The 26629-nt window shown below is 32.9% G+C and overlaps 1 protein-coding gene across 2 annotated transcripts; it reads right to left on the bottom strand.

The window, feature by feature from the left end:
- Positions 1–1502: 1502 nt before the first annotated feature.
- Positions 1503–26591, bottom strand: LOC139517661 (presenilin-associated rhomboid-like protein, mitochondrial). 2 transcript variants are annotated; one of them, XM_071308937.1, is made up of 9 exons: positions 26515–26591; positions 20111–20303; positions 17386–17523; positions 16374–16524; positions 12124–12273; positions 11492–11562; positions 10281–10391; positions 3306–3403; positions 1503–1638 (listed from the first exon to the last, which is right to left on the bottom strand). In XM_071308937.1, the coding sequence occupies exons 1-9, from the start codon at positions 26568–26570 to the stop codon at positions 1551–1553; spliced, it is 1056 nt and encodes a 351-aa protein (XP_071165038.1). In that variant the 5' UTR covers positions 26571–26591; the 3' UTR covers positions 1503–1550. The 2 variants fall into 2 exon arrangements, with proteins under 2 accessions (XP_071165038.1, XP_071165039.1); XM_071308938.1 differs by lacking the exons at positions 1503–1638; positions 3306–3403 and adding an exon at positions 6521–6613.
- Between the last annotated feature and the right edge of the window lie 38 nt (positions 26592–26629).

The raw sequence follows: 26629 nt of genomic DNA, 5'->3' as shown, positions 1-26629 counted from the left end.
TATGTTTGTACGTAATTTTGTGAAGCTTAGGTATCCAATCCAAACAAGGTAAGGTCTTCGATTTGTTGTTCAATGTAATATTCATTGAAGTCATGAAGGACTTATGCTCCAAAATATCATCCTTGTCAAATGATATGTTTTTGTATGTGGCATAATAGATTTTTTTTTAAAATTATATATTGTAGTGGCATTGTTTTAAATGAGTTTTGCTATTATTTAAGTTATACATTTTGTGGTGGAATTGGATAGATTAAGTCATGCTACTGTTTTAGAAATTATATTTTGCTATTGGACTGTATATATTGCCACATTCGTTCAATGTGTTTGAGCATTAGGTTATGCCATTTGATTAGGGACTTTTCGTTTTTAATTTTCACCTGAATATGTTGTTCATGTTATTTTACCTCCTACTATTCATGTATATAATTAAAATAGGAAAAATAATTACATATTACTATTCATGTATATGAAATAAAACATTATATCTAGTACCATTCATAAATATATGATAGGAAATTACCTATCTACTTCTATTCATCCATATGAAAGGAAATACACTATTAATATAATAAAGGGGAAATGTAAGAAGCAAAAGAAATGTACGTAGCAAAAAAAAAACTCCTTGGCTTATACATTGAAAAGATAAGCAACAGTGAATAAAAGGCTACTAAAATGGTTAGCAGTTGCTGCTCAACTAGAAGCACCTGTTGTGCTCCTCATGGGTAGTAAAAATAGTAACAGTGTTGTAAATGATGACTTCAACTGCCTTTACACAATATTGGTTTAAAATTACTTGATAGCATTGTTCTTTTAAAGAAACAACAGTTTGTAATTAAAGAGATAACAAAGTTAAGAACTAAAACCTCATCTAAAATAACTGGTTTCAATTAAAATGTTAAATATAAATTGTTAACACAGAGATATGTCGGACCTTTTTGTAATTTTGATAGTAAAATGCAAATATTAAAATTGAAATAGCAATACTTAAACATGTAATTCATGCAAAATACTCAAAGTCAATGGACCATGACAGGTACAGGGCACAAACAATCTCTATGGAAATGAGATGTGTAAAGGCTAACACATGCAACACAAAATCATTGACCTATCACTAGTAGTCTACATAAAGTTAAACTGACCTATTCACAAATAAAAACATGTTAACTAAGCAAAAGTTTCAAAGTCAATAGACTATGACTGAAGGGGCATGGCCAAACAATCTCCATGGAAAAGAGATTTACCAATGGTAATGCAAATGCATACCAATTTGTATTGGCCTACCACTAGTAATTTCCTGTAAACTGATCAATAAATACTAATACATTGTTTTTGACAACACAGCCATCGAAAAATAGCAATGCCTTTGTCCCTTGTTTTGACTGTGTCAAGGTGAGACATAAATCCAGTTGACTTTGTTAAAAATCGGATGGCTCATGACTGTAACTATCTCTCTTCCTTGTATTATTATACATCAAAGTTAATCAATAAAAATAAAGCAAAAATTCATATTATCTTTAATAAAATATTATTGTCCCTGTATTATTTTTCTATCATGTCTTTCCTCTAAGTTGATGCCACATTTGCATGACTTTTCCTCTATTGTTCCATATCAAGTCTCTACCATACTTCCAATACCATCTGAAAATACACAAACACACTGTTTTATAAACTTTTATACTTAAGAAGTGTAATACATGAATTAAAAAATAATGCATACCTGTAATATGACTAAACAAGTAGAACTGAAACTCAAAATCAAAGTGCCAAATAGTACGACTAATGGAGGAAGAAAAGATTAACAATAAATATTTATATATATATATATAAATATAAGTATCTTAAATTAAACAAATGATGAACTTAAAAAATATTTGATAAACTTGGTTTCAAGCCTACATGCTATTTTGATAGATTTATGTATTTATCAAAAAAAAATATATATATTTGAACGGGACATCCAAAAAACTATTTTTAAAACAATGACCCTCAGAGGTTCTGGAAAGGAGTTTTATCTGTGGTCAAAAATTTTATGGACTAAAAAGCATTAATAAAGGCATATATGTTTAAATCATATAAGAAAACAATTTTGATTTTATTTTTAAGTATGCAGAAATGTTACCACACATACTCCATAGCTGTTTGTCCTTGTATGAATTTTTTACAACAGAAAACCATTCTTTCTTAAGGTGGTACCTAACACTACAGGGAGATAACTTTGTAAAATCAGCTTAACGTTTTAATTACTTTGTGTTGTAAAGGGAATATTAAGCTTCTCAATGATCAAAATTGATGTTTGTCAAACTACTATATAACCAGTGTATTTTTCTGACAAAACGGTTGGTTCAAAATTTTTGAAATTTTTATATTTTTGTTATAGGGTCAAAGTAAATACTATGTCAAAATTTTATCAAAAATAAACGAGCCAAATTTATTTTAGTAAAAGTGTTGGGTACCACCTTAATGTATTAAATTTTGTATTTTAAAACACTTTCTAGTTTTGACCTATATACTATGTCAGTTTCTAAATTCCATTGGGTTTGTTTGTTTTTGTTATGCCCCACCTACGATAGTAGAGGGGCATTATGTTTTCTGGTCTGTGCGTCCGTCCGTCCGTCCGTCCGTTCGTCCGTCCGTCCGTCCGTTCGTCCGTCCGTCCGTCCGTCCGTTCGTCCGTCCGTCTGTCCGTCCGTCTGTCCCGCTTCAGGTTAAAGTTTTTGGTCAAGGTAGTTTTTGATGAAGTTTAAGTCCAATCGACTTCAAACTTAGTACACATGTCCCCTATGATATGATCTTTCTAATTTTAATGCCAAATTAGAGTTTTTACCCCAATTTCACGGTCCACTGATCATGGAAAATGATAGTGGGAGTGGGGCATTCGTGTACTGAGGACACATTCTTGTTTTTTATATATTAATATTTAGTTTTTGTTTTTGTTTTTTATATATATTAATATATTGCTTTTGCTTTTGTTTGTTTGTTTTTTATTTATTTATTACTTTTATCCTCTGTTTTTCCTTTCCTCTGAAAAATGATTCTCTTTTTATTGAACAATCCTATGGAAATAATGGATGCATAATAATATAGTTATGTATATTTCAGAATTTAGAATACTTACAAATACTGACTACTCCTATTTAAATATACAATCTTATGTTTAACAAGGTAGGGATAAGGTACTGGTACTTTATCATTTTATGTTTCTTACAAACAAATGTTTAATTTTTTCAATAAAGCATAATAAAATTCAACCTAAAAAAAAGAAGAAAGAAACAGAGAAATAAAAATCTGCTAACTGTGCTACATACATTCCAAAGAGTACTCCTCCTAAATGTGCAGCATGATCAAACACCTTCCATCCAAGAAGCAGTCCCAAAGCATCAAAAGTTATCAGTCCATATAATCCCTGAAAAACATACAACAATCTTATAGCAATCAGAATATAGCATGATCAAACACCTTCCATCCAAGTAGCAGTCCCAAAGCATCAAAAGTTATCAGTCCATATAATCCCTGAAAAACATACAACAATCTTATAGCAATCAGAATATAGCATGATCAAACACCTTCCATCCAAGTAGCAGTCCCAAAGCATCAAAAGTCATCAGTCCATATAATCCCTGAAAAACATACAACAATCTTATAGCAATCAGAATATAGCATGATCAAACACCTTCCATCCAAGTAGCAGTCCCAAAGCATCAAAAGTCATCAGTCCATATAATGCCTGAAAAACATACAACAATCTTATAGCAATCAGAATATAGCATGATCAAACACCTTCCATCCAAGTAGCAGTCCCAAAGCATCAAAAGTCATCAGTCCATATAATCCCTGAAAAACATTCAACAATCTTATAGCAATCAGAATATAGCATGATCAAACACCTTCCATCCAAGTAGCAGTCCCAAAGCATCAAAAGTCATCAGTCCATATAATGCCTGAAGAACATACAACAATCTTATAGCAATCAGAATATAGCATGATCAAACACCTTCCATCCAAGAAGCATGCCCTAAAGCATCAAAAGTCATCAGTCCATATAATCCCTGAAAAACATACAACAATCTTATAGCAATCAGAATATAGCATGATCAAACTACTTCCATCCAAGTAGCAGTCCTAAAGCAACAAAAGTCATCAGTCCATATAATCCCTGAAAAACATACAACAATCTTATAGCAATCAGAATATAACATGATCAAACACCTTCCATCCAAGTAGCAGTCCTAAAGCAACAAAAGTCATCAGTCCATATAATCCCTGAAAAACATACAACAATCTTAAAGCAATCAGAATATAGCATGATCAAACACCTTCCATCCAAGTAGCAGTCCTAAAGCAACAAAAGTCATCGGTCCATATAATCCCTGAAAACATACAACAATCTTATAGCAATTAGAATATAGCATGATCAAACCCCCTTCCATCCAAGTAGCAGTCCTAAAGCATCAAAAGTCATCAGTCCATATAATCCCTGAAAAACATACAACAAACTTATAGTAATCAGAATATAGCATGACCAAACACCTTCCATCCAAATAGCAGTCCTAAAACAACAAAAGTCATCAGTCCATATAATCCCAGAAAAACATACAACAAACTTATAGCAATCAGAATATAGCATGATCAAACACCTTCCATCCAAGTAGCAGTCCTAAAGCAACAAAAGTCATCAGTCCATATAATCCCTGAAAAACATACAACAATCTTAAAGCAATCAGAATATAGCATGATCAAACACCTTCCATCCAAGTAGCAGTCCTAAAGCAACAAAAGTCATCAGTCCATATAATCCCTGAAAACATACAACAATCTTATAGCAATTAGAATATAGCATGATCAAACACCTTCCATCCAAGTAGCAGTCCTAAAGCAACAAAAGTCATCAGTCCATATAATCCCTGAAAAACATACAACAATCTTATAGCAATCAGAATATAGCATGATCAAACACCTTCCATCCAAGTAGCAGTCCCAAAGCATCAAAAGTCATCAGTCCATATAATCCCTGAAAAACATACAACAATCTTATAGCAATCAGAATATAGCATGATCAAACACCTTCCATCCAAGTAGCAGTCCCAAAGCATCAAAAGTCATCAGTCCATATAATGCCTGAAAAACATACAACAATCTTATAGCAATCAGAATATAGCATGATCAAACACCTTCCATCCAAGTAGCAGTCCCAAAGCATCAAAAGTCATCAGTCCATATAATCCCTGAAAAACATTCAACAATCTTATAGTAATCAGAATATAGCATGATCAAACACCTTCCATCCAAGTAGCAGTCCCAAAGCATCAAAAGTCATCAGTCCATATAATGCCTGAAGAACATACAACAATCTTATAGCAATCAGAATATAGCATGATCAAACACCTTCCATCCAAGTAGCAGTCCTAAAGCAACAAAAGTCATCAGTCCATATAATCCCTGAAAAACATACAACAATCTTATAGCAATCAGAATATAGCATGATCAAACTACTTCCATCCAAGTAGCAGTCCTAAAGCAACAAAAGTCATCAGTCCATATAATCCCTGAAAAACATACAACAATCTTATAGCAATCAGAATATAACATGATCAAACACCTTCCATCCAAGTAGCAGTCCTAAAGCAACAAAAGTCATCAGTCCATATAATCCCTGAAAAACATACAACAATCTTAAAGCAATCAGAATATAGCATGATCAAACACCTTCCATCCAAGTAGCAGTCCTAAAGCAACAAAAGTCATCAGTCCATATAATGCCTGAAAAACATACAACAATCTTATAGCAATTAGAATATAGCATGATCAAACCCCCTTCCATCCAAGTAGCAGTCCTAAAGCATCAAAAGTCATCAGTCCATATAATCCCTGAAAAACATACAACAAACTTATAGTAATCAGAATATAGCATGACCAAACACCTTCCATCCAAATAGCAGTCCTAAAACAACAAAAGTCATCAGTCCATATAATCCCAGAAAAACATACAACAAACTTATAGCAATCAGAATATAGCATGATCAAACACCTTCCATCCAAGTAGCAGTCCTAAAGCAACAAAAGTCATCAGTCCATATAATCCCTGAAAAACATACAACAATCTTAAAGCAATCAGAATATAGCATGATCAAACACCTTCCATCCAAGTAGCAGTCCTAAAGCAACAAAAGTCATCAGTCCATATAATCCCTGAAAACATACAACAATCTTATAGCAATTAGAATATAGCATGATCAAACACCTTCCATCCAAGTAGCAGTCCTAAAGCAACAAAAGTCATCAGTCCATATAATCCCTGAAAAACATACAACAATCTTATAGCAATCAGAATATAGCATGATCAAACACCTTCCATCCAAGTAGCAGTCCCAAAGCATCAAAAGTCATCAGTCCATATAATCCCTGAAAAACATACAACAATCTTATAGCAATCAGAATATAGCATGATCAAACACCTTCCATCCAAGTAGCAGTCCCAAAGCATCAAAAGTCATCAGTCCATATAATGCCTGAAAAACATACAACAATCTTATAGCAATCAGAATATAGCATGATCAAACACCTTCCATCCAAGTAGCAGTCCCAAAGCATCAAAAGTCATCAGTCCATATAATCCCTGAAAAACATTCAACAATCTTATAGTAATCAGAATATAGCATGATCAAACACCTTCCATCCAAGTAGCAGTCCCAAAGCATCAAAAGTCATCAGTCCATATAATGCCTGAAGAACATACAACAATCTTATAGCAATCAGAATATAGCATGATCAAACACCTTCCATCCAAGTAGCAGTCCTAAAGCAACAAAAGTCATCAGTCCATATAATCCCTGAAAAACATACAACAATCTTATAGCAATCAGAATATAGCATGATCAAACTACTTCCATCCAAGTAGCAGTCCTAAAGCAACAAAAGTCATCAGTCCATATAATCCCTGAAAAACATACAACAATCTTATAGCAATCAGAATATAACATGATCAAACACCTTCCATCCAAGTAGCAGTCCTAAAGCAACAAAAGTCATCAGTCCATATAATCCCTGAAAAACATACAACAATCTTAAAGCAATCAGAATATAGCATGATCAAACACCTTCCATCCAAGTAGCAGTCCTAAAGCAACAAAAGTCATCAGTCCATATAATGCCTGAAAAACATACAACAATCTTATAGCAATTAGAATATAGCATGATCAAACCCCCTTCCATCCAAGTAGCAGTCCTAAAGCATCAAAAGTCATCAGTCCATATAATCCCTGAAAAACATACAACAAACTTATAGTAATCAGAATATAGCATGACCAAACACCTTCCATCCAAATAGCAGTCCTAAAACAACAAAAGTCATCAGTCCATATAATCCCAGAAAAACATACAACAAACTTATAGCAATCAGAATATAGCATGATCAAACACCTTCCATCCAAGTAGCAGTCCTAAAGCAACAAAAGTCATCAGTCCATATAATCCCTGAAAAACATACAACAATCTTAAAGCAATCAGAATATAGCATGATCAAACACCTTCCATCCAAGTAGCAGTCCTAAAGCAACAAAAGTCATCAGTCCATATAATCCCTGAAAACATACAACAATCTTATAGTAATTAGAATATAGCATGATCAAACACCTTCCATCCAAGTAGCAGTCCTAAAGCAACAAAAGTCATCAGTCCATATAATCCCTGAAAAACATACAACAATCTTATAGCAATCAGAATATAGCATGATCAAACACCTTCCATCCAAGTAGCAGTCCTAAAGCAACAAAAGTCATCAGTCCATATAATCCCTGAAAACATACAACAAACTTATAGCAATCAGAATATAGCATGACCAAACACCTTCCATCCAAGTAGCAGTCCTAAAGCAACAAAAGTCATCAGTCCATATAATCCCTGAAAAACATACAACAAACTTATAGCAATCAGAATATAGCATGATCAAACACCTTCCATCCAAGTAGCAGTCCTAAAGCAACAAAAGTCATCAGTCCATATAATCCCTGAAAAACATACAACAAACTTATAGCAATCAGAATATAGCATGATCAAACAACTTCCATCCAAGTAGCAGTCCCAATGCATCAAAAGTCATCAGACCATATAATCCCTGAACAACATACAACAAACTCATAGTGCTGAATTAATATTAGAATATGAAAAACATTCAACAATCTCAGGGCAACCACACACACTCTTTTTTCTGGTTGCAATTCATTGTTCTTATTGATTGACTTGATAAGGAATACTTGTACTGGCTGAGTAATTTACAGGCTTTATGTTTACCTGTAAGGGAGCTACTAGCGGGAGATCTACCTTATCAATAAGCTGATTTTCATCACAAGATTCACTCATATCTTCCTTTGTACTAACACTTTCTATATCACTGGTATCTCTTGATTGTTGTCGCTTTAAGTATTTTCTATTTTATCTTGCCACATTTTTAATTGTTAAGTGTCCCTGTCTTTGTTTGATCCCAAATTATGTTTCACACCCTTGTTTACATTCACAAAATCCCCTCTGGTCCAATGAAATTCTCATTTTATCATTTAGGTAATTTGAATTCTATGTAAATTGGTCATATTCGTCTACAATACTGTTCATAAGTGCAACTGATGGTTTTGGCAATTTTTCCATTATAATATTCCTTCTGCAGACATCAATATATTCATATGAAGAAGTTCACAAAACATCAAATAAAGGCCTTATTTTTGCAGTCAGTAATAGAACTTATATTACTGTAACGAAAGTGTTTTTAAATTTTTCCAGCTGGTAATATATAAATCCAATAGAAAATATGACTTCAAAACAGGACAAACAACATAAGGGTCCTATCAGTGAAAGGTGCACTTGACCAAAAAAAGAATTTTTTTTCACTTGCTTGGCTAAATCAGTCAGGATCCTACTTCGTCAAAATTATCTCCCCATTACGCCAGTTCATTTTCACAATCGTAGAAACGGAAGCCATTGTAGGGATGACGCGCTACCAATTTTGCTCTTGGAAACCGATAAATTTATCCATATTGCACCATTACGATCCTTATATGTCAGTTGTATTTTTAAAGACAAATGTATCAACTAGCTAATGAGCATCAGTTAATAATCTTGTCTGCATTGATTCAACTTAAAACTGTTGTCTGATCGGTTGTCAGGTGGAATTTTCGAAAATTCATAAACATTTAAAAAAATTCTAAATAAATATTTCGTGGAAGGGCAGACTAGATTTTTTTAGTGTATGAAGACTATAAACTCTAGTTATCACACACAAAAAATTGGAATTTTTCGAAGATATGCATTTTCATCATCCAACTTGAAAGACTGTCGTCAAGTACTTTCAGTAAAAAAATAGCCATTCGAATACACCTTCTCTGTTTTTGTGACTCATTAGATAGGTATTTCACTTGACCTATATATTTCATCTTTTAGGCAGCAACCATTTGATTTTCTGGGGGGGGGCTATGGTTTTTTTTTCGCCTTCGGCGAAGAACAATCTATTTTTTTAAGCGACAAACCGAAGACAATTTTTTTCTTTCAATTCTAGCATTACATATAGTGGCAGCTGAGGGTGAAACAAACAATTTTTTTTACTCAGGGTCCAAAACAAATTATTTTTTTCACCAAAACCTGGAAACAAACTTTTTTTTCCAAAAAAAACCATAGTCCCCCCCCCAGAAAATCAAATGGTTGCTGCCTTAGTTCTGTGATTTTTTTGTGTTATAACGTCAACCTGTAGCTTTAATGTATAAAAATGATAGAATTTGAAGCGAGACGATGTATGAAATATTCTTGCTTTGTACGATATCAAGACAAAATACTCAACTCAAACACCCCCTAACATAAAACGGTGCACTCGATTTTCTCTTTTCGATACAATTGTTACCCATTTTTGGAATTTTTTCTTCAGTCACATAATGGAAGGGCAGACACGAAAATTACTGAAGTAATAGATTGATATGGTTTCCGTCCGTGGTAATTTTTTCCAAAAAATCGGAGGTTATGCATTTTTGTCATCCAACTTGAAAGATACCCATGTCGGCGACTTGATATCTAATTGTTCTGCTTAACTATGAACTAGATAAATTGAAAACTTATGCAAATGGTGTTTTTAAAATAAAACACCTCGTAATTGAGAAGAAAATTGCAATTTTGTTTGTTTCTATTAACTTTTAAAAATTTTGTCACTATAGTAAACAATACAGTAAACATTTATCGCCTTCTCTAACAAAGAGCTTCGATTCTTTTGTTCTATTTCAACCTGGTTTCCGACTGAAATCACTCACCTTTTCTGCAGAAAAACTAAAACCAAGGATATCTCCTATAAATGCTATAGTCAGCTGAGAATCAGGATTTGCCATACAAACTAACCCAATCATGGCACAAATAGCTCCAGACTGAAATAAACAGAGAAATATATTGTTCTTTTTTTTCCAATTTTTTTAATTACAATTATGGACAAAGGAAGATAACTCCAATTTTAAAAATTAATTTTAACAATTATACCATTGATATTTTTAGAACATACATTAAATTCCTTTTTTCCATTTGTATAGGAGCATTTCTCTAGAGCGGTTGAAGTGACACCACCAAAATTCAAACTTGATCCGTGTTTTGTGGTAATAAGCATTGCATATTAGTTTCATAACATTTGGTTGAGGCAAACTCAAGTTAGAGAACCGAAATCAATTTTGGGATGTACATATGTACAGACAGACAAGGGTAAAACTCAATGCCCCTCCGCTACAACAGGGGCATAAAAAGTAGATCATTCTTCAGTAAAATTGAAAGAAAGAAATCTTATTGAATACCAGTTATTGACTTAGAACTTACTTTTAACTTAAATCTTTTAAGAATAAAATATTGGTCAGAGAGACCTGATTTTGATGATTTTGCTCAATGCTGTCATATCCCCCTTGGTGAATCCTTACACAAACAGTTACAAAATATTAATAATTTACCATACAAAATGTGTTTCAAATGGCATTTATCAAATAAGCAAGTCTAATTTATTGTCACAAGATTTGAGGAAGGGTTTAACAACACAGGAACCAATTTTTGTTAAGGGGAAAATATGCAGACATAATGATATCCTTCAACTCCAAACACTAATATATTCAACTATTAATGTCAATTTCTTGAAGTTCAGAACATCAAAGTTCTTTTTTAATTTTCAAAAATAAATACATGTTATGCAATCTATATATCTTTTTCATTTGTGTAATGTGTACCTAATCTATTTCATAGTGTTTACCTATGTTTTATCAGATCAAATATTATAACTTTCGTCTGAAAACTTAGGGTTAATATTTATAGAACAGCAAGAGTCAATTCATCTGATGTCGCCAAGCTTTGACACATAATTAATTTCAAAAGAATAACACTGGATGTTAAGCAACCAAGAATCAATCAATCAAAAAAAATAATCACAATAATACAGTTATAGAATTGCAATGAGTTTAAGTCTAGGATGAATCTATATATTGTATTAACTTACAGCTCCAAGTGAAGGCATTGTCCCTTTTATCACAATTTTATGCATAAAGCTGGCCAGGGATGAAATAACGCCTGGAAATAAAGCAAAACAATTTTATGAAATTAAGTCAAGACAGCATATCATTTACATGTGTTTTTCATCTCTCATTTTTTCTGTTTCATTAAATCTTGCTTTATTTAAAATCTATGGAATAGTTTATGCATACAATTCTACCACACATCTAGCTAATTATTCCATATCCATTCTAATAAATGATAGCAGGTCTTCAAATTTATTAAAACAAGAATGTGTCCTGAGTACACGGATGCCCCATCCGCACTATCATTTTCTATGTTCAGTGGACCGTGAAAATGGGGTAAAATCTCTAATTTGGCATTAAAATTAAAAAGATCATATCATAAGGAACATGTGCACTAAGTTTCAAGTTGATTGGACTTCAACTTCATCAAAAACTACCTCGACCAAAAACTTTAACCTGAAGCGGGACGAACAGATGGACAGACGAACGGACGAACAGACCAGAAAACATTATGCCCATAAATGGGGCATAAAAATTGGTCTGACCAAGTTGGTTTAGCCTGGTTTCCATTTCTGTCTAGATTGGTCCTGATTGAAATAAAAAACATTCTTACCTCCACTACAGAAAACTGCAGCCATTTGTTCTTTATTTACTAAATGTAACATAACTCCTGAGAATGACCAGAAGACATACATATTGGCAAACAGGTGAAAAAAACTCTGATGGCTAAATGTTGACCACAGCATAGAGGTGACAGAATGACCTGACAAGAAAAAAATCTAAATATGTGATTGCAGAATGATATATACATGTCATACATTCTATAAAAAAAACAAAATAAATCTATTTAGCTATATTTTTGTAGATTTTGTATTGATGATAATTTTTTAGCTGTTGATAGTTTATGTGCCCATCTCTAAAGTTTCCCAAATTAGTGTCAAATTTAAAAAAAAATTAGTGAAAAAGTCATTTAACAGGTCGAGAACTCTAGATTTTCTGACGTCAGAATATATTTGCATAGTAATTTCCAAAACACAAGGCCAATATGGCCTTGAAAAACTAACCAATCTACTCAATGAACTACAATGCATTGTGGGCTACTACGAGTAAACTACAACTTAAAACACGTGGAATTTGTGGGAAAACAGTCAATTAATATATTGTCTGGGACTCTCATTACCAAAGATTTTATCCTGCAAATATATTTAATGTAAAATATATAACGTAATCTTCAATTTGCATGCTCAGATTAAAAAAATATTGTTTACTGGCTTCACGATTCGACTTTCTTTTTCGCCTTGCAAAAGTAATTGAACCGGTTTTGTGCATTGTTATAAATTGAACCTGCATTAATTTCACGACATGACACAGTGAAATATCCAATGAAGTGACCACTGTCCAGTAAGAAAATCATTTGAGCTCTTTTAAACCTGTATAATGTCATTTCAAAATCATTTCTGCCTAGAAAAACACGAAACTTTCATTGAAACACTTCTTTCTGTACTGAATGTGTATTTTTTTTTATCAGGACCTGAACTAATAGTAAGAACATCATAATATTCAGTATGCTAAAAAGAAGTGTTATGAAAGCGGCAGGGGCGGGTCCAGCCATTTTAAAAAGGGGGGTCCTAACCCTGGACAAAAGGGGAGGGGTTCCAACTACATGTCCCCATCCAAATGCACTGATCGTCAAAAAAAAGGGGGTCCATCCCCCGGAACCCCCGCCCCCCTGGATCCGCCACTGAGCGGGTAAGGTATATAGCTCAATACATTTTTTATAGTTTAAATTCATCCATCGATAATAATCGTTTGTTGCTAATTTTAGAGGTTTTTTAATCGTTCGGCTGCTGTCCTGTTGACATATGTAAAATATCTCCAATATTAAAAGTCTCTGGATCATAGTGGGTGCCATATTACCTATTTTTTTTTTTCTAAAACGTGCTTTGTATATAGAAATAAGAAGACGAGGTATGAGTGCCAAATGAGACATCTTTCCAACAAAGACATAATTTAGTAAAGTAAGCAGTCATAGGTCCAATGCTGAAAAGTAAGCTATTAATGACCCAAAAATTACTTGTGTAAAACAATCCAAACAACAACAAAAAAAAAAAACCGGCCCAATTAAATATATAAAAGGACAAGAAATCTATCCCATAAAAAAAAATATATTGTATAGGAGCCTGTATTTCAGTGGTTATCGTTTGTTTATGTGTTACATATTTGTTTTTTCGTTCATTTTTTTTTATATAATTAAGGCCGTTAGTTTTCTAATGTTTGAATTGTTTTACATTGTCATATCGGGGACTTTTATAGCTGACTATGCGGTATGGGCTTTGCTCATTGTTGAAGGCTGTACGGTGATCTATAAATGTTAATTTCTGTGTCATTTTGGTCTCTTGTGGACAGCTGTCTCATTGGCAATCATACCACATCTTCTTTTTTATTATAGATCCAACGCTGCAATTTTCACAAAACATATCAAATTTTCCACCTTGTCGCACATACATATTGATAAAATCATTACAGCTTATTTCTTATGCATGTGGAGCAAAACTTTGGTTAGCTTGCTTGCTTGTTTGTATATTGTACAAAATATAAAATATACAAGTTAAACTATGCCTAGATATGTATATATTGTTTAAAGATGTCAATCTTATTTTCAAAGCTTGTATAAACAACTATACAAACAAAGCAAGCAAGCCAACCAAAGTTTTACTTTGCAGGTTTAAGAAATCAGCTGTAATGATTTTATACAGTTTGGCAAATGTCCGAGCTCGTTAAAAAACGAACAAACTGAAACAACAGTTGCTGACTTCACTACCTTAAAAAAAAGGGAACAGTTTGGAAGTCCCATATACTGAAATGTGACCAACAAAAATACTTATAAATTTTGTTAACACTGCCATGTATGTAAATATTTCTTCGCCTTTTTTACGAACACAAAATTCAAGGATCCTACATTTGCCTTTAATTATCTAAACGAACATTGCTGTACTCTTGAATATCAGCACCGGCTGTTATCGACGGCTTACTTTACACCAGTAAGTTTGTCTCGTGGGTAATTGTGTTTCTTCGCTGTTGTTTCGTTGCTTCTGGTGGACAAATACATGAAATCTCTGTGCCATCATCAAACATGTTAATGGCTATATATTGGGTAATTCAAACCCTTTTTTCTTCACATAGAAACAACTCTTCGTTAATCTGAGCATGGAAGTAATTTTTTTTCATTTCCTATTGTTAATTATCCATTTTTAGATGGTGACGTTCCCTTGTCACCATCTTATGGTGTTTATATATCTCAACTTGTACGATTCGCTCGTGTATGTAACAATGTATTAGATTTTAGCGAGAGAAATTTATGTATTACTGAAAAATTATTACACCAGGGTTTTCGATATCACAAACTGGTCAAAACATTTACTCAATTTTATCACCGGTATAAGGAAATAATTCGTAAATATAACTCAACATGCAGACATCTTATACGTTCAGGTATTTCACATCCAAAATTTTATGGAAATATTCTTTATAAAGCACAAAAATGTCAGTATTCTCCTCAGAAACTAACAAAACCTTTAAATAGACTTATTAAAAGGGGATATAGTTACGATACTGTTGTCAGGTCATTAAAGATTGCATATTTTAGCTTTAACATTGATTCACTGATAGGGTCTTTGCATCGAAACTAAACACATTTATTTCTAAAAAAACAGTTGTTGGCATGACACGGGTTATGTTCTTCTCATATATTTTATGATAGTATGATACTAAACCCCTAATGGGAGGGATTGTACCTGATATTCATATGATGAAGACATAATCTTTCAATCAGTTTAATTGAGGTCTGGAGCTGGCATGTCAGTTAACTGCTAGTAGTCTGTTGTTATTTATGTATTATTGTCATTTTATTTATTTTCTTTTGTTACATCTTTTGACATCGGACTCGGACTTCTCTTGAACTGAATTTTAATGTGCGTATTGTTATTCTTTTACTTTTCTACATTGGCTAGAGGTATAGGGGGAGGGTTGAGATCTCATAAACATGTTTAACCCCGCCGCAATTTTGCGCCTGTCCCAAGTCAGAAGCCTCGGGCCTTTGTTAGTCTTGTATGATTTTAAATTTTAGTTTCTTGTGTATAATTCGGAGTTTAGTATGACGTCCATTATCACTGTACTATTATGCATATTTTAGGGGCCAGTTGAAGGACACCTACGGGTGCGGGAATTCTCGCTACATTGAAGACCCATTGGTTGCCTTCGGCTGTTGTTTGCTCTATGGTCGGGTGGTTGTCGCTTTGACATATTCACCATTTCCTTTCTCAATTTTATTTATATCACGAAATATAAATGAGGATACACAAAATGAAAAACTAAGCGAAATTGTGAATCCCGCATTGCACATAAAAATGTGTTGTATTTCAGTAAATAACACGTGTTCTTGGTTGATTGTAAACACGTAGTAGTCCATCATGCATTGTGACTCATTTAGTGGATTGGTCAAAAACCTAGGTAAAAATAAATTGCATCACATGTAAATAAACAATTACATGTGCGAGAACATAAGTATGCTAATTTATGCATTTCCATATAAGGTAGTGGTCCCGACCTGTTTAAGTACAATAAATCTTTTAAACAAGTCTTACAATTTGGCTAGCCTAGGTATTCTTACTTTTAGATCTTATTTTGCTTCTTAAACTTTCTCTATTTCTACTAGTGTTTTGACAAAAATGCAAAATGATTTTGTCTTTGTAAACAATAGAAAAAAAATTTAATAACAATACATGAGTTGCCATGTCTCATATAAATTAATACAGTAACTAGAAAAGAATATTCAATCTTTATTAATCCTAATTATAAGCTTACCTGAAGTTGGTGAACAGGTAAAATATCTATATAAAGCATTGTTTACAGATGCATTCTTCAACCTCCACATTAAAAACACTGCAATATTAAAACCTGTTATAGTCCATACCATTTTTTCACCTTCTGTTAAACTATTCCACATTGAACTGATCTAAATGTTAAAAGTAACAAAATACTTCTAGTTTTTATAAGAAAAGTCACAAAACTGAAAAGGCAATATATATAAAATTACCACAAAGTGATTTCAAATATATGAAAATTTTGTATGACATTCCTAGTAAAAATATACAAGAGCCAAAACTATTTCATAATCATGTGCTTGTATATAAATTTGTTCCTCCCTTATACAAAAAGAGAAAAAATAGGTATTGAAGGACGGCTACGGGTGCGGGAGTTTCTTGCTACATTGAAGACCCATTGGTGGCCTTCGGCTGTTGTCTGTTCTATGGTCGGGTTGTTGTCGCTTTGACACATTCCCCATTTTCTTTCTCAATTTTATTGGATAAAATTCAGTTTATGCTCTTTTGCGATGTTTTGTTTCGTACTGAGTTTTGACTAACTGAAATCAAAGGAAGAAAGTTAATTAAAACTGTATATATTCAGGCTCAAAAACTTTAAAATAAATGCCAGTTCAAAATATTTCAACCTTATGATCTACTTTTTTTTATTTTGGCTAACTGTGCATCGTAGTATTTAGGACAATTATCACAATGCTTTAATAGCTACAAATGCTTGAAAATCATCATTCATGGAGCATTTGAGATCACCCCCAGTTTTTGGAGAGGTTCGTGTTGCTTAAATCTTTAGTTTTCTATGTTGTTTCTTGTGTACTATTATGTGTCTGTTTGTCTTTTTCTTTATTAGCCATGGTGTTGTCAGTTTATTTTCGATCTATGAGTTTGACTGTCCTCCCTCTGGTATCTTTCGCCCCTCTTTTATAGGTGAACTGATAGTTACACATTGGTATAAATCATGCCTTTTGTTTTATATAGTGTTAGTTATGAATACTTACATGCTTTCTAAAACCAAAATTCTTTAGAAATGATAAATCATTTGTTGATTGATTGTTGCCTGACTTCATTTTTGTAGCATATGACCTCATTCCTTCATACTGCCATATCATAGCACCAGTAAAACTGCAACCGCAAACCTAAAACAGTATTACCATAAAATACTTATAATGTAGATTAGACAGTTTTTGAACAAGAGGAATTCGTTGATGACTGCTTATTGTTCCACAGCATATTTTACATGCATATTCAGGACCATAATAATATATGTTAATGAGATATGAATATTCAACCTTGACCAACAGGTAAAATCTTATCTAACAAGGTAAATGTTCACATAAAGGCTTGTTTACCCAATAAAACTCCCATCCTTCAACTACATAACCAGCAGAAAAGTAGCAAATACCAATTTTAAAGTCTTTTGTTTTACTAAGCCAAGGATACAACCTACAAATTCTTGCATTTGATATGAAACTACCAAATACTGTCATATGTACATTATTGATATACACCCACATCTTGTACATTGTTGTATGCTTCCTAACACTATTTTTGCTTGTGAGAAACGAATACCCTGTATGTAGAACATTTTCTGGAGTTAGTGATGACCTTTGGAATGAAGTTCTGTAACTTGTTAGCATGGTTAGTGACTGATATTGAATGTACACTACTTCTAAATCAACATACAACCAGATGCTCCGCAGGGCGCAGCTTTATACGACCGCAGAGGTTGAACCCTGAACGGTTGGGGCAAGTATGGACACAACATTCAAGCTGGATTCAGCTCTAAATTTGGATTGTGAATAAATAGTTGACACAACATAGGTTTCTGACACAGAATGAATGTGGTCTAATGAACTTAAAATTTTTGTTTTGCCTTTGAGCAATTCACTATGCTGTTGAATATTAATCCTTTAAAAAAAATGTTTGAATAAATTTTCTTTTTATTTATGAAATCTGAAATGAAAAAAATTGACCCCCCAATTTTTTTTTCACATCCCCCTTTCCCTTATTTCAAAACTGATCTCAATTCAAATTTCTAATGAAGTTTGCAACAATAACTACTCATTTAAATACATCATAAAATATTAAAATGTAAAAAAAGTGCTTGTTATTACTGAATGGTAAAGATTGTTTTAATCTATCAGTTGGTAGTAAAAGTGAATATACATTGTATATTGTATAAAACAATGATTTAAGTTGATTCAACTACTATTCTGGACAAAGAAAGATAACTCCAATTGAAATCCAATTGGAATTTCTTGCTATTGCACAATATTGTGCAATTAGATATTTCTTGCTATTGTGCAATACTGTGCAATTGAAAGTATTTGCTATTGCACAATACTGTGTAATTGAAGATTTCTTGCTATTGCACAATACTGTGCAATTGAAGATTTCTTGCTATTGCTGAATACTGTGCAATTGAAAATTTCTTGCTATTGCACAATACTTAATATAATAATTTTGGATCCTGATATGGACCAACTTGAAAACTGGGCCCATAATCAAAAATCTAAGTACATGTTTAGATTCAGCATATCAAAGAGGCCCAAGAATTTAATTTTTGTTAAAATCAAACTTAGTTTAATTTTGGACCCTTTGGACTTTAATGTAGACCAATTTTAAAACGTGACCAAAAATTAAGAATCTACATACACAGTTAGATTTGGCATATCAAAGAACCCCAATTATTCAATTTTTGATGAAATCAAACAAAGTTTAATTTTGGACCCCGATTTGGACCAACTTGAAAACTGGGCCAATAATAAAAAATCTAAGTACATTTTTAGATTCAGCATATCAAAGAACCCCAAGGATTCAATTTTTGTTAAAATCAAACTAAGTTTAATTTTGGACCCTTTGGACCTTAATGTAGACCAATTTGAAAACGGGACCAAAAATTAAGAATCTACATACACAGTTAGATTCGGCATATCAAAGAACCCCAATTATTCAATTTTTGATGAAATCAAACAAAGTTTAATTTTGGACCCTTTGGGCCCTTTATTCCTAAACTGTTGGGACCAAAACTCCCAAAATCAATACCAACCTTCCTTTTATGGTCATAAACCTTGTGTTTAAATTTTATAGATTTCTATTCACTTATACTAAAGTTATGGTGCGAAAACCAAGAAAAATGCTTATTTGGGTCCCTTTTTGGCCCCTAATTCCTAAACTGTTGGGACCTAAACTCTTAAAATCAATACCAACCTTCCTTTTGTGGTCATAAACATTGTGTTTAAATTTCATTGATTTCTATTTACTCAAACTAAAGTTATTGTGCGAAAACCAAGAATAATGCTTATTTGGGCCCTTTTTTGGCCCCTAATTCCTAAACTGTTGGAACCAAAACTCCCAAAATCAATCCCAACCTTTCTTTTGTGGTGATAAACCTTGTGTCAAAATTTCATAGATTTCTATTAACTTAAACTAAAGTTATAGTGCGAAAACCAAGAAAATGCTTATTTGGGCCCTTTTTGGCCCCTAATTCCTAAAATGTTGGGACCAAAACTCCCAAAATCAATCCCAACCTTCCTTTTGTGGTCATAAACCTTGTGTTAAAATTTCATAGATTTCTATTCACTTTTACTAAAGTTAGAGTGCGAAAACTAAAAGTATTCGGACGCCGCCGCCGCCGACGACGACGACGACGACGCCAACATGATAGCAATATACGACGAAAAATTTTTCAAATTTTGCGGTCGTATAAAAATGTATCATTACCATGACTGTAAATCCTATTGGTTTCACTAAACTCCGAAATCTTTGACTTTCTTGTGGAGCTTCTTCAGCCAGAAATTCTATTTTTGATTTTTTTGTCCTGAAGCCTCGACTTGGTATTATTCTCCATCTTTCAGGGTGTCTCAATACTTTCCTGTTGCCGCTGTTTGTCCAGTATTTAGTGGTATTGTGAAATCTTAAATATAAACAAATAACAAATTTGCTACTTCATCATGCATGTCCGTTGAAATGTTATTAGACATCAATAGGTCTAATAACATTTCAATGGACATAATAATATTTAACATACTATGAACTGGATAAACTTATTTACTCTGAAGTAAGTCTACATCTCAAAACATAACATTCAACCCATTAGCTGGAGATGGGTTACTCATGATTAAGGCGTGTTTAGTTATTAAAAGATAAAAAATTACAACATTGAAAGTGAAACTAGGGAGAACTATTGGGTTGACTGATTCAATCCACAAAATTACTTTCTTAAGCAGGAAAAAACAATGATTAACATATATTTTTAACCTATAATGTGAAATCAAATAGATCTTGAAAAAATTTACTAGCCCAAACAATTTTACAAGCCTGGGCTTGTGGTTAAGCATGAAGAGTGTATAAAAATAAGATGTGGAATGATTGCCAATAAGACAACTCTCCACAAGGGGCCAAGTGAGACACAGAAATTAACAACTATACGTCACTGTACAGCCTTCAACAATGAGTTTTGTTTCTTTAACATATAAGGCTTGAAAAATACACTGGTCGGCTGTGACAATGAATTGGGGTGTCAGGATCAAACATGCCAAGAAAAACATAATACATACCAACATATTCATCAAATTTAAATTCAATCATAACCAGGTGCTCCGCAGGGCACAGCTTTATACGACCACAGATGTTGAACCCTGAACAGTTGGGGCAAGTATGGACACAACATTCAAGCTGGATGCAGCTCTAAATTTTGATTGTGATCAAATTTTTTACATAATATGGGTTTCTGACACAAAACAAATGTCAAGATCTTACAAACCTATTGCGCTATATTGTGCAATTAAAGATTTCTTCTTCAAACTTTTCAAAAATTTGGGGGAAAAAAATTGAAAACTACTACCACCCCCCCTTTTTTTGCAATTAGTCCAAATCCTGACATTTCTTTATATATATTTTATAAGTATTGTAAGGGAGGTAAATCCGAACATACCCAACATTGTATGTTAAATGTTTTTGAATTACCTCCCTTTCACTGCCCTTAAATTGTCTTAATTGTCCATTGACCAGAAAAACCTAGTTTTTCCCCTTTTTTTGCCCCTAATTCCAAAACAATTTGAGCCATAACACCCAAAAGTCAATACTAACCATCCTTTCCTGGTATGGAAACTTGTGGTATAATTTCAGAAAGACTCATACACTTAAACACAAGTTATTGTTTGAAAACTACAAAAATGCTTATTTTGGGCCCCCTTTTAAGCCCCTAATTCCTAAACTATTGGGACCATAACCCCAATAATCAATCCCAATCTTCCTTTAGTGGTATTGAACCTTCTGGTAAAAATTTATAGAGATCAATTCACTAAAACTAAAATTATTGTGCGGACAGTAAATGCGTCTTTGGACGATGACGACGACGCAGACAACATGATAGCATTATATGATGCAAAAATGTTTTTTGCAGTCGAATAAAAATTAGACAATAATTCAAATATATTGTCTCAATTACCATGACGTTAACACCCTTATGCTGTTGCGAATTGACCACCACCCCCAACCCACCCCTTTAAAAGAATGAATGTTTACCCTCCTTTTTTGCTTTTGTGTAATACACTAATATGAGGCAGGCATTACCTGTGAATAGGGACGAAGTCTATGATTTTTTTTTTAAATCAACAATGTTAAAAAGAGAAACGGAAATACTGTAACGTTTCCGATTTTGGTTCTGTTGTTAGGGATTTTTTTCATCTAGACTATATCTACTATTAAAGATTCAAAAATTTCTAAATGTAGACTGCAGAAAATTATTCTATAATGGTTATATCTTGCCACTAATTGATTATTGTTGTATACATCTACATCTACATGGGTAATGTGGAGTAGTTGTAGCAGTGAGGGTTTAAAAAGGATATTAAAATTACAAAAGAGGGTTGCTAGATTAATACTAGAAAAAGACCCATTCGCTCCTTCTGCACCCTTATTCAAACATGAAACTGGATGACAGTTGAACAGAGAATAAAATATCATAAGTTAGTGATGACATTTAAGTGCATTAAAAATGATGCCCCATCATATCTTACTAACAAGTTTCATTATGTTTCAGACAGAAATCCATACCCCTTGAGAAATGCTGTTCAAGGAAACCTCATACTCCCTAAACCAAAAACAGAATTGTTCAAAAAATCTTTTATGTATTCTGGACCATTCTTGTGGAATAATTTGCCAATACCGTTAAGAAATATTACAAATGTTAATTCTTTCAAATACAAAATAACAGATCATTTATTGAAATCAACCTAGCTATATCAATAATATTAAAAACTGATCATGTCATCATGTTAATTTTTTTCATCACATTTTATCAAGTTGTATTGAACATTATTATCTTACTTGACTCTTTATACTAATGTATGCAATGTATATGTTTGCATTTTGTTTGATTTCTCATGATGAGGGCCTCAGGGAAGATTAGTTATATAGCTAACTGTGTAACCCTCTTAAAATAAAGTATTGTTGTTGTTGTTGTTGTTATTTTAGTTGTGACGTTATTTAAGTCATGACGTCATATTCAATGTAAACAAAGAAACGTTGTCAACAGGTAACGTTTTTTAATAACAAATATTTTTTTTTAAATGCATTAGTATTAGTTCCTTTGTTAGACTGATAAATATACATTTTATTCAAAGTCTCATGTAAACAAGAACGGAAACGGAAGTAGATTTCTGCGCAGATCCGGAAATTCAAAAACGCGACAAAAAAAAATTGAACGATTTTGAGTTCATTAGTACAATGAAAAATTCGGGAAATTTTCCCCGATTTTTCTTTTTTTTCTTTTTTTTTTTGAATTTTCTACTGTAATATGTGATGTTGCCTATTGACCCCCCCCCCCCCCCCCCCCCCCCCCAAAAAAAAAATCATTTTATCCCCACACCCTTTTTTTAGTGCAAATATTCCAAAACCTGACATTTCTTTATACATAATTCACAAGTAGTGTAAGGGAGGTAAACATACACAACATTGTATTCCAGCAGCACCTGCATACGGGGTATATATCTCCCAATTGATACGATATTCCTGTGCTTGCATTTCCTATCATGATTTTCTTGATAGAGGGTTACTGCTCACAAGGAAGCTATTAATATTAAACCAAGAGTTCCAAATGGTGAATTTGAAATCATCCCTTCGTAAATTTTACGGACGCCATCATGAGTTGGTTGACCGTTATGGAATAACCGTTTCACAAATGATATCGGATATGTTCCTTACGTTGTAACTACAATCCCCTTCCATTTCCTGAATGTGACCTACCGAATTAGACTATTTACCGGATTTGTAATCAAATAAGCAACACGACAGGTGCCACATGTGGAGCAGGATCTGCTTACCCTTCCGGAGCACATGAGATCACCCCTAGTTTTTGGTGGGGTTCGTGTTGTTTATTCTTTAGTTTTCTATGTTGTGTCATGTGTACTATTGTTTTTCTGTTTGTCTTTTTCATTTTTAGCCATGGCGTTGTCAGTTTGTTTTAGATTTATGAGTTTGACTGTCCCTTTGGTATCTTTCGTCCCTCTTCTAAATGTAATTGGATTACCTCCCTTACACTGCTTTTAAATTGTCTTAATTGTCCATTTACCAGAAAATCCTAATTTTTCCCCCTTTCTTGCCCCTAATTCCAAAACGGTTTGAGCCATATCCCCCCAAATTTAATCCTAACCATCCTTTTGAGGTATGGACACATATGGTATAACTTCACACAGATTCATACACTTAAACACAAGTTTTTGTCTGAAAACTACAAAAATGCTTATTTGGGTCCGTTTTTTTGCCCCTAATTCCTTAACTGTTTGGGACCATAACCCCAAAAGTTAATCCCAACCTTCCTTTAGGGGTATTGAACCTTCTGATAAAACTTTATAGAGATCCATTCTCTTCAACTAAAGTTATTGTCTGGAAACTAAACGAGTCTTCGGAAGCAGCCTACGACGACATGATAGCATTATACAACGCAAAAAAATGTTGGCGGATGTATAAAAAAAAAAGTGTTAATGTACAGTTCAATAAATTTATATCTATTTTGTTTCATTTAGTCTTAGATTTATATTTAAACACATGTTGTTGCAATTCAAGTATAAATGTAAAAAGGTTATCTATCGCAAATAAAAGAATGTATTAAAGTGCTTATTATTATCAGGGCCTTTTTAAAAAAATGTGGATTTTCTTGTACAATCAATATTTCTAAAAAAGTGTAAATATTTTTATCCAATTTTTAGATACACTATTTAGTTTTTGGTGTGTGTAACAAGTTCCAGCAAATTCAATATGAAATTTAGCTACAGAAATTGCTTCCAGTGGGTTTCAAAGGGTCCAAAAACCCCAAAATTGCTTGTACGAAATTGAAAAACTAGTCTTTTTTAAATGCTGGTTTTAATACCCAGCGGAAATTATTATTTTTCTTTTGTTATTATAAATATATAGGTATCACTGCAGGTATGTATACACAAATACAGGGAATTGTTAGATTTTATTAGCATTTTTTTTTACTTTCATTTCGTACTTAAACATGTTAAAAAAATGTCAACTACATAACACAAATGAAATAATGTTGCCAATAAACAACTGATTATATCCCTTGTAACTAAGGAAGTGCATTCTGCTAACTCTTCATCCTCTGATGACGTGCTTAAAGTTACAGGATGACATCATGGATTCATTTCATTATAGATTAGTTTTGGTGAGTACAAATTACTCCGTAATTTTATTCTATGTCAACTTTGTAACGGCAAAAACATTGATAAATTTTGGCATAAATATTTTTTTTTACATAAATCATTCAAAGTCTATAATACTGACTCTAATTCAATAAAAACCATTTGTGAGGGGGGATAGGACCTTTATCGGGAGTCCGGGATCGGGTGTTTTTCAGCTCGGGATTTCGGGATTTACCCCTTCGGGATCCGGGAATTCTTTTTTTTCAAATTTCGGGATCCGGGATTTAACTTTATTTAAATTCGGGACCCCGGGATTTCGTGTTTTTAAGCCCGGGATTTCGGGATCAGGACCCCTCCTACCCCCCTTCATTTGTCTGGTAGTATTAGGGTCAAGAAAAACATCCAAAAACCACAAATAGGTCAACTACATAACGGTCAACTACATAACGCAGTGAATCGTTATGTAGTTGACAAAAAGCGTTATGTAGTTGACAATGCTGAATTAAATTCACTTTAAAATATGTTACTAAAAAGTGTTATTTTAACTGTTGGCACTGTTTCGAAAAAAGTGTGATGATTTTTATGGAAATATATATCAAGCAAAATGTAAATATTATTAAACAAAAATTAGGGACCGAAACTAAATCTGTTATGTAGTTGACATATGTCCCATACTTGTTTCTATGTTATTTTTTAAAATATTTTTGTAGTAGCATTTAAGATTGCATATTTTTATTTCAGGTTGTATTGTTGTTAAACTATTCAATTTCATATTTTAAAGTTGAAAATTGAATATTTTTTTGTATTGTTATTTCACAACTGAAATATCCACATTTTTTGAAAATGACCCATCAAGGATTTACATAGTAAGACATAAATCCTTGTAATAATACAAGAGTATGGCTTAGGCAGCAACCATTTGATTTTCTGGGGGGGGGCTATGGTTTTTTTTGGAAAAAAAAGTTTGTTTCCAGGTTTTGGTGAAAAAAATAATTTGTTTTGGACCCTGAGAAAAAAAAATTGTTTGTTTCACCCTCAGCTCTAGTCCAAATAATTATGACGTCTTGAAAGGCTATTATAATTTTTTTCTTTGACGCCTTACATTGTAAGGCGTCAAAGAAAAAAATTATAATAGCCTTTCAAGACGTCATAATTATTTGGACTACCTCAGCTCCCACTATATGTAATGCTAAAATTGAAAGAAAAAAATTGTTTTCGGTTTGTCGCTAAAAAAATAGATTGTTCTTCGCCGAAGGCGAAAAAAAAAGTTTGCACAGAAAAAAAAACCATAGCCCCCCCCAGAAAATCAAATGGTTGCTGCCTTATGCAATCAACTTTATACTATATTTAGTCAAAATAAATTGATGTAATGTCACAGAAATGCCATATGTCATTCTTCAAGAAATTGTGTTTTAAATCATATTTGAATGTCTTAATGATTAAGTGTCGAAATTTTAGTTATAATTTGATATTAACTTTTGAAACTGGATAAAGTTATTGCCCAGCCTACTGAGCTTTCCAGACGTAGCCATCTTTAGACAATTAAATATAAAGCAAAACGATTTTTATAATTTTAAATCATTACTTCTCA

This window comes from Mytilus edulis, chromosome 3, assembly GCF_963676685.1.
Source record: "Mytilus edulis chromosome 3, xbMytEdul2.2, whole genome shotgun sequence".
In the NCBI taxonomy this organism is placed as follows: Eukaryota; Metazoa; Mollusca; class Bivalvia; order Mytilida; family Mytilidae; genus Mytilus; species Mytilus edulis.
The sequence above is the reverse complement of the archived record's forward strand: the minus strand, read 5'-3'. Positions and strand labels throughout refer to the sequence as shown.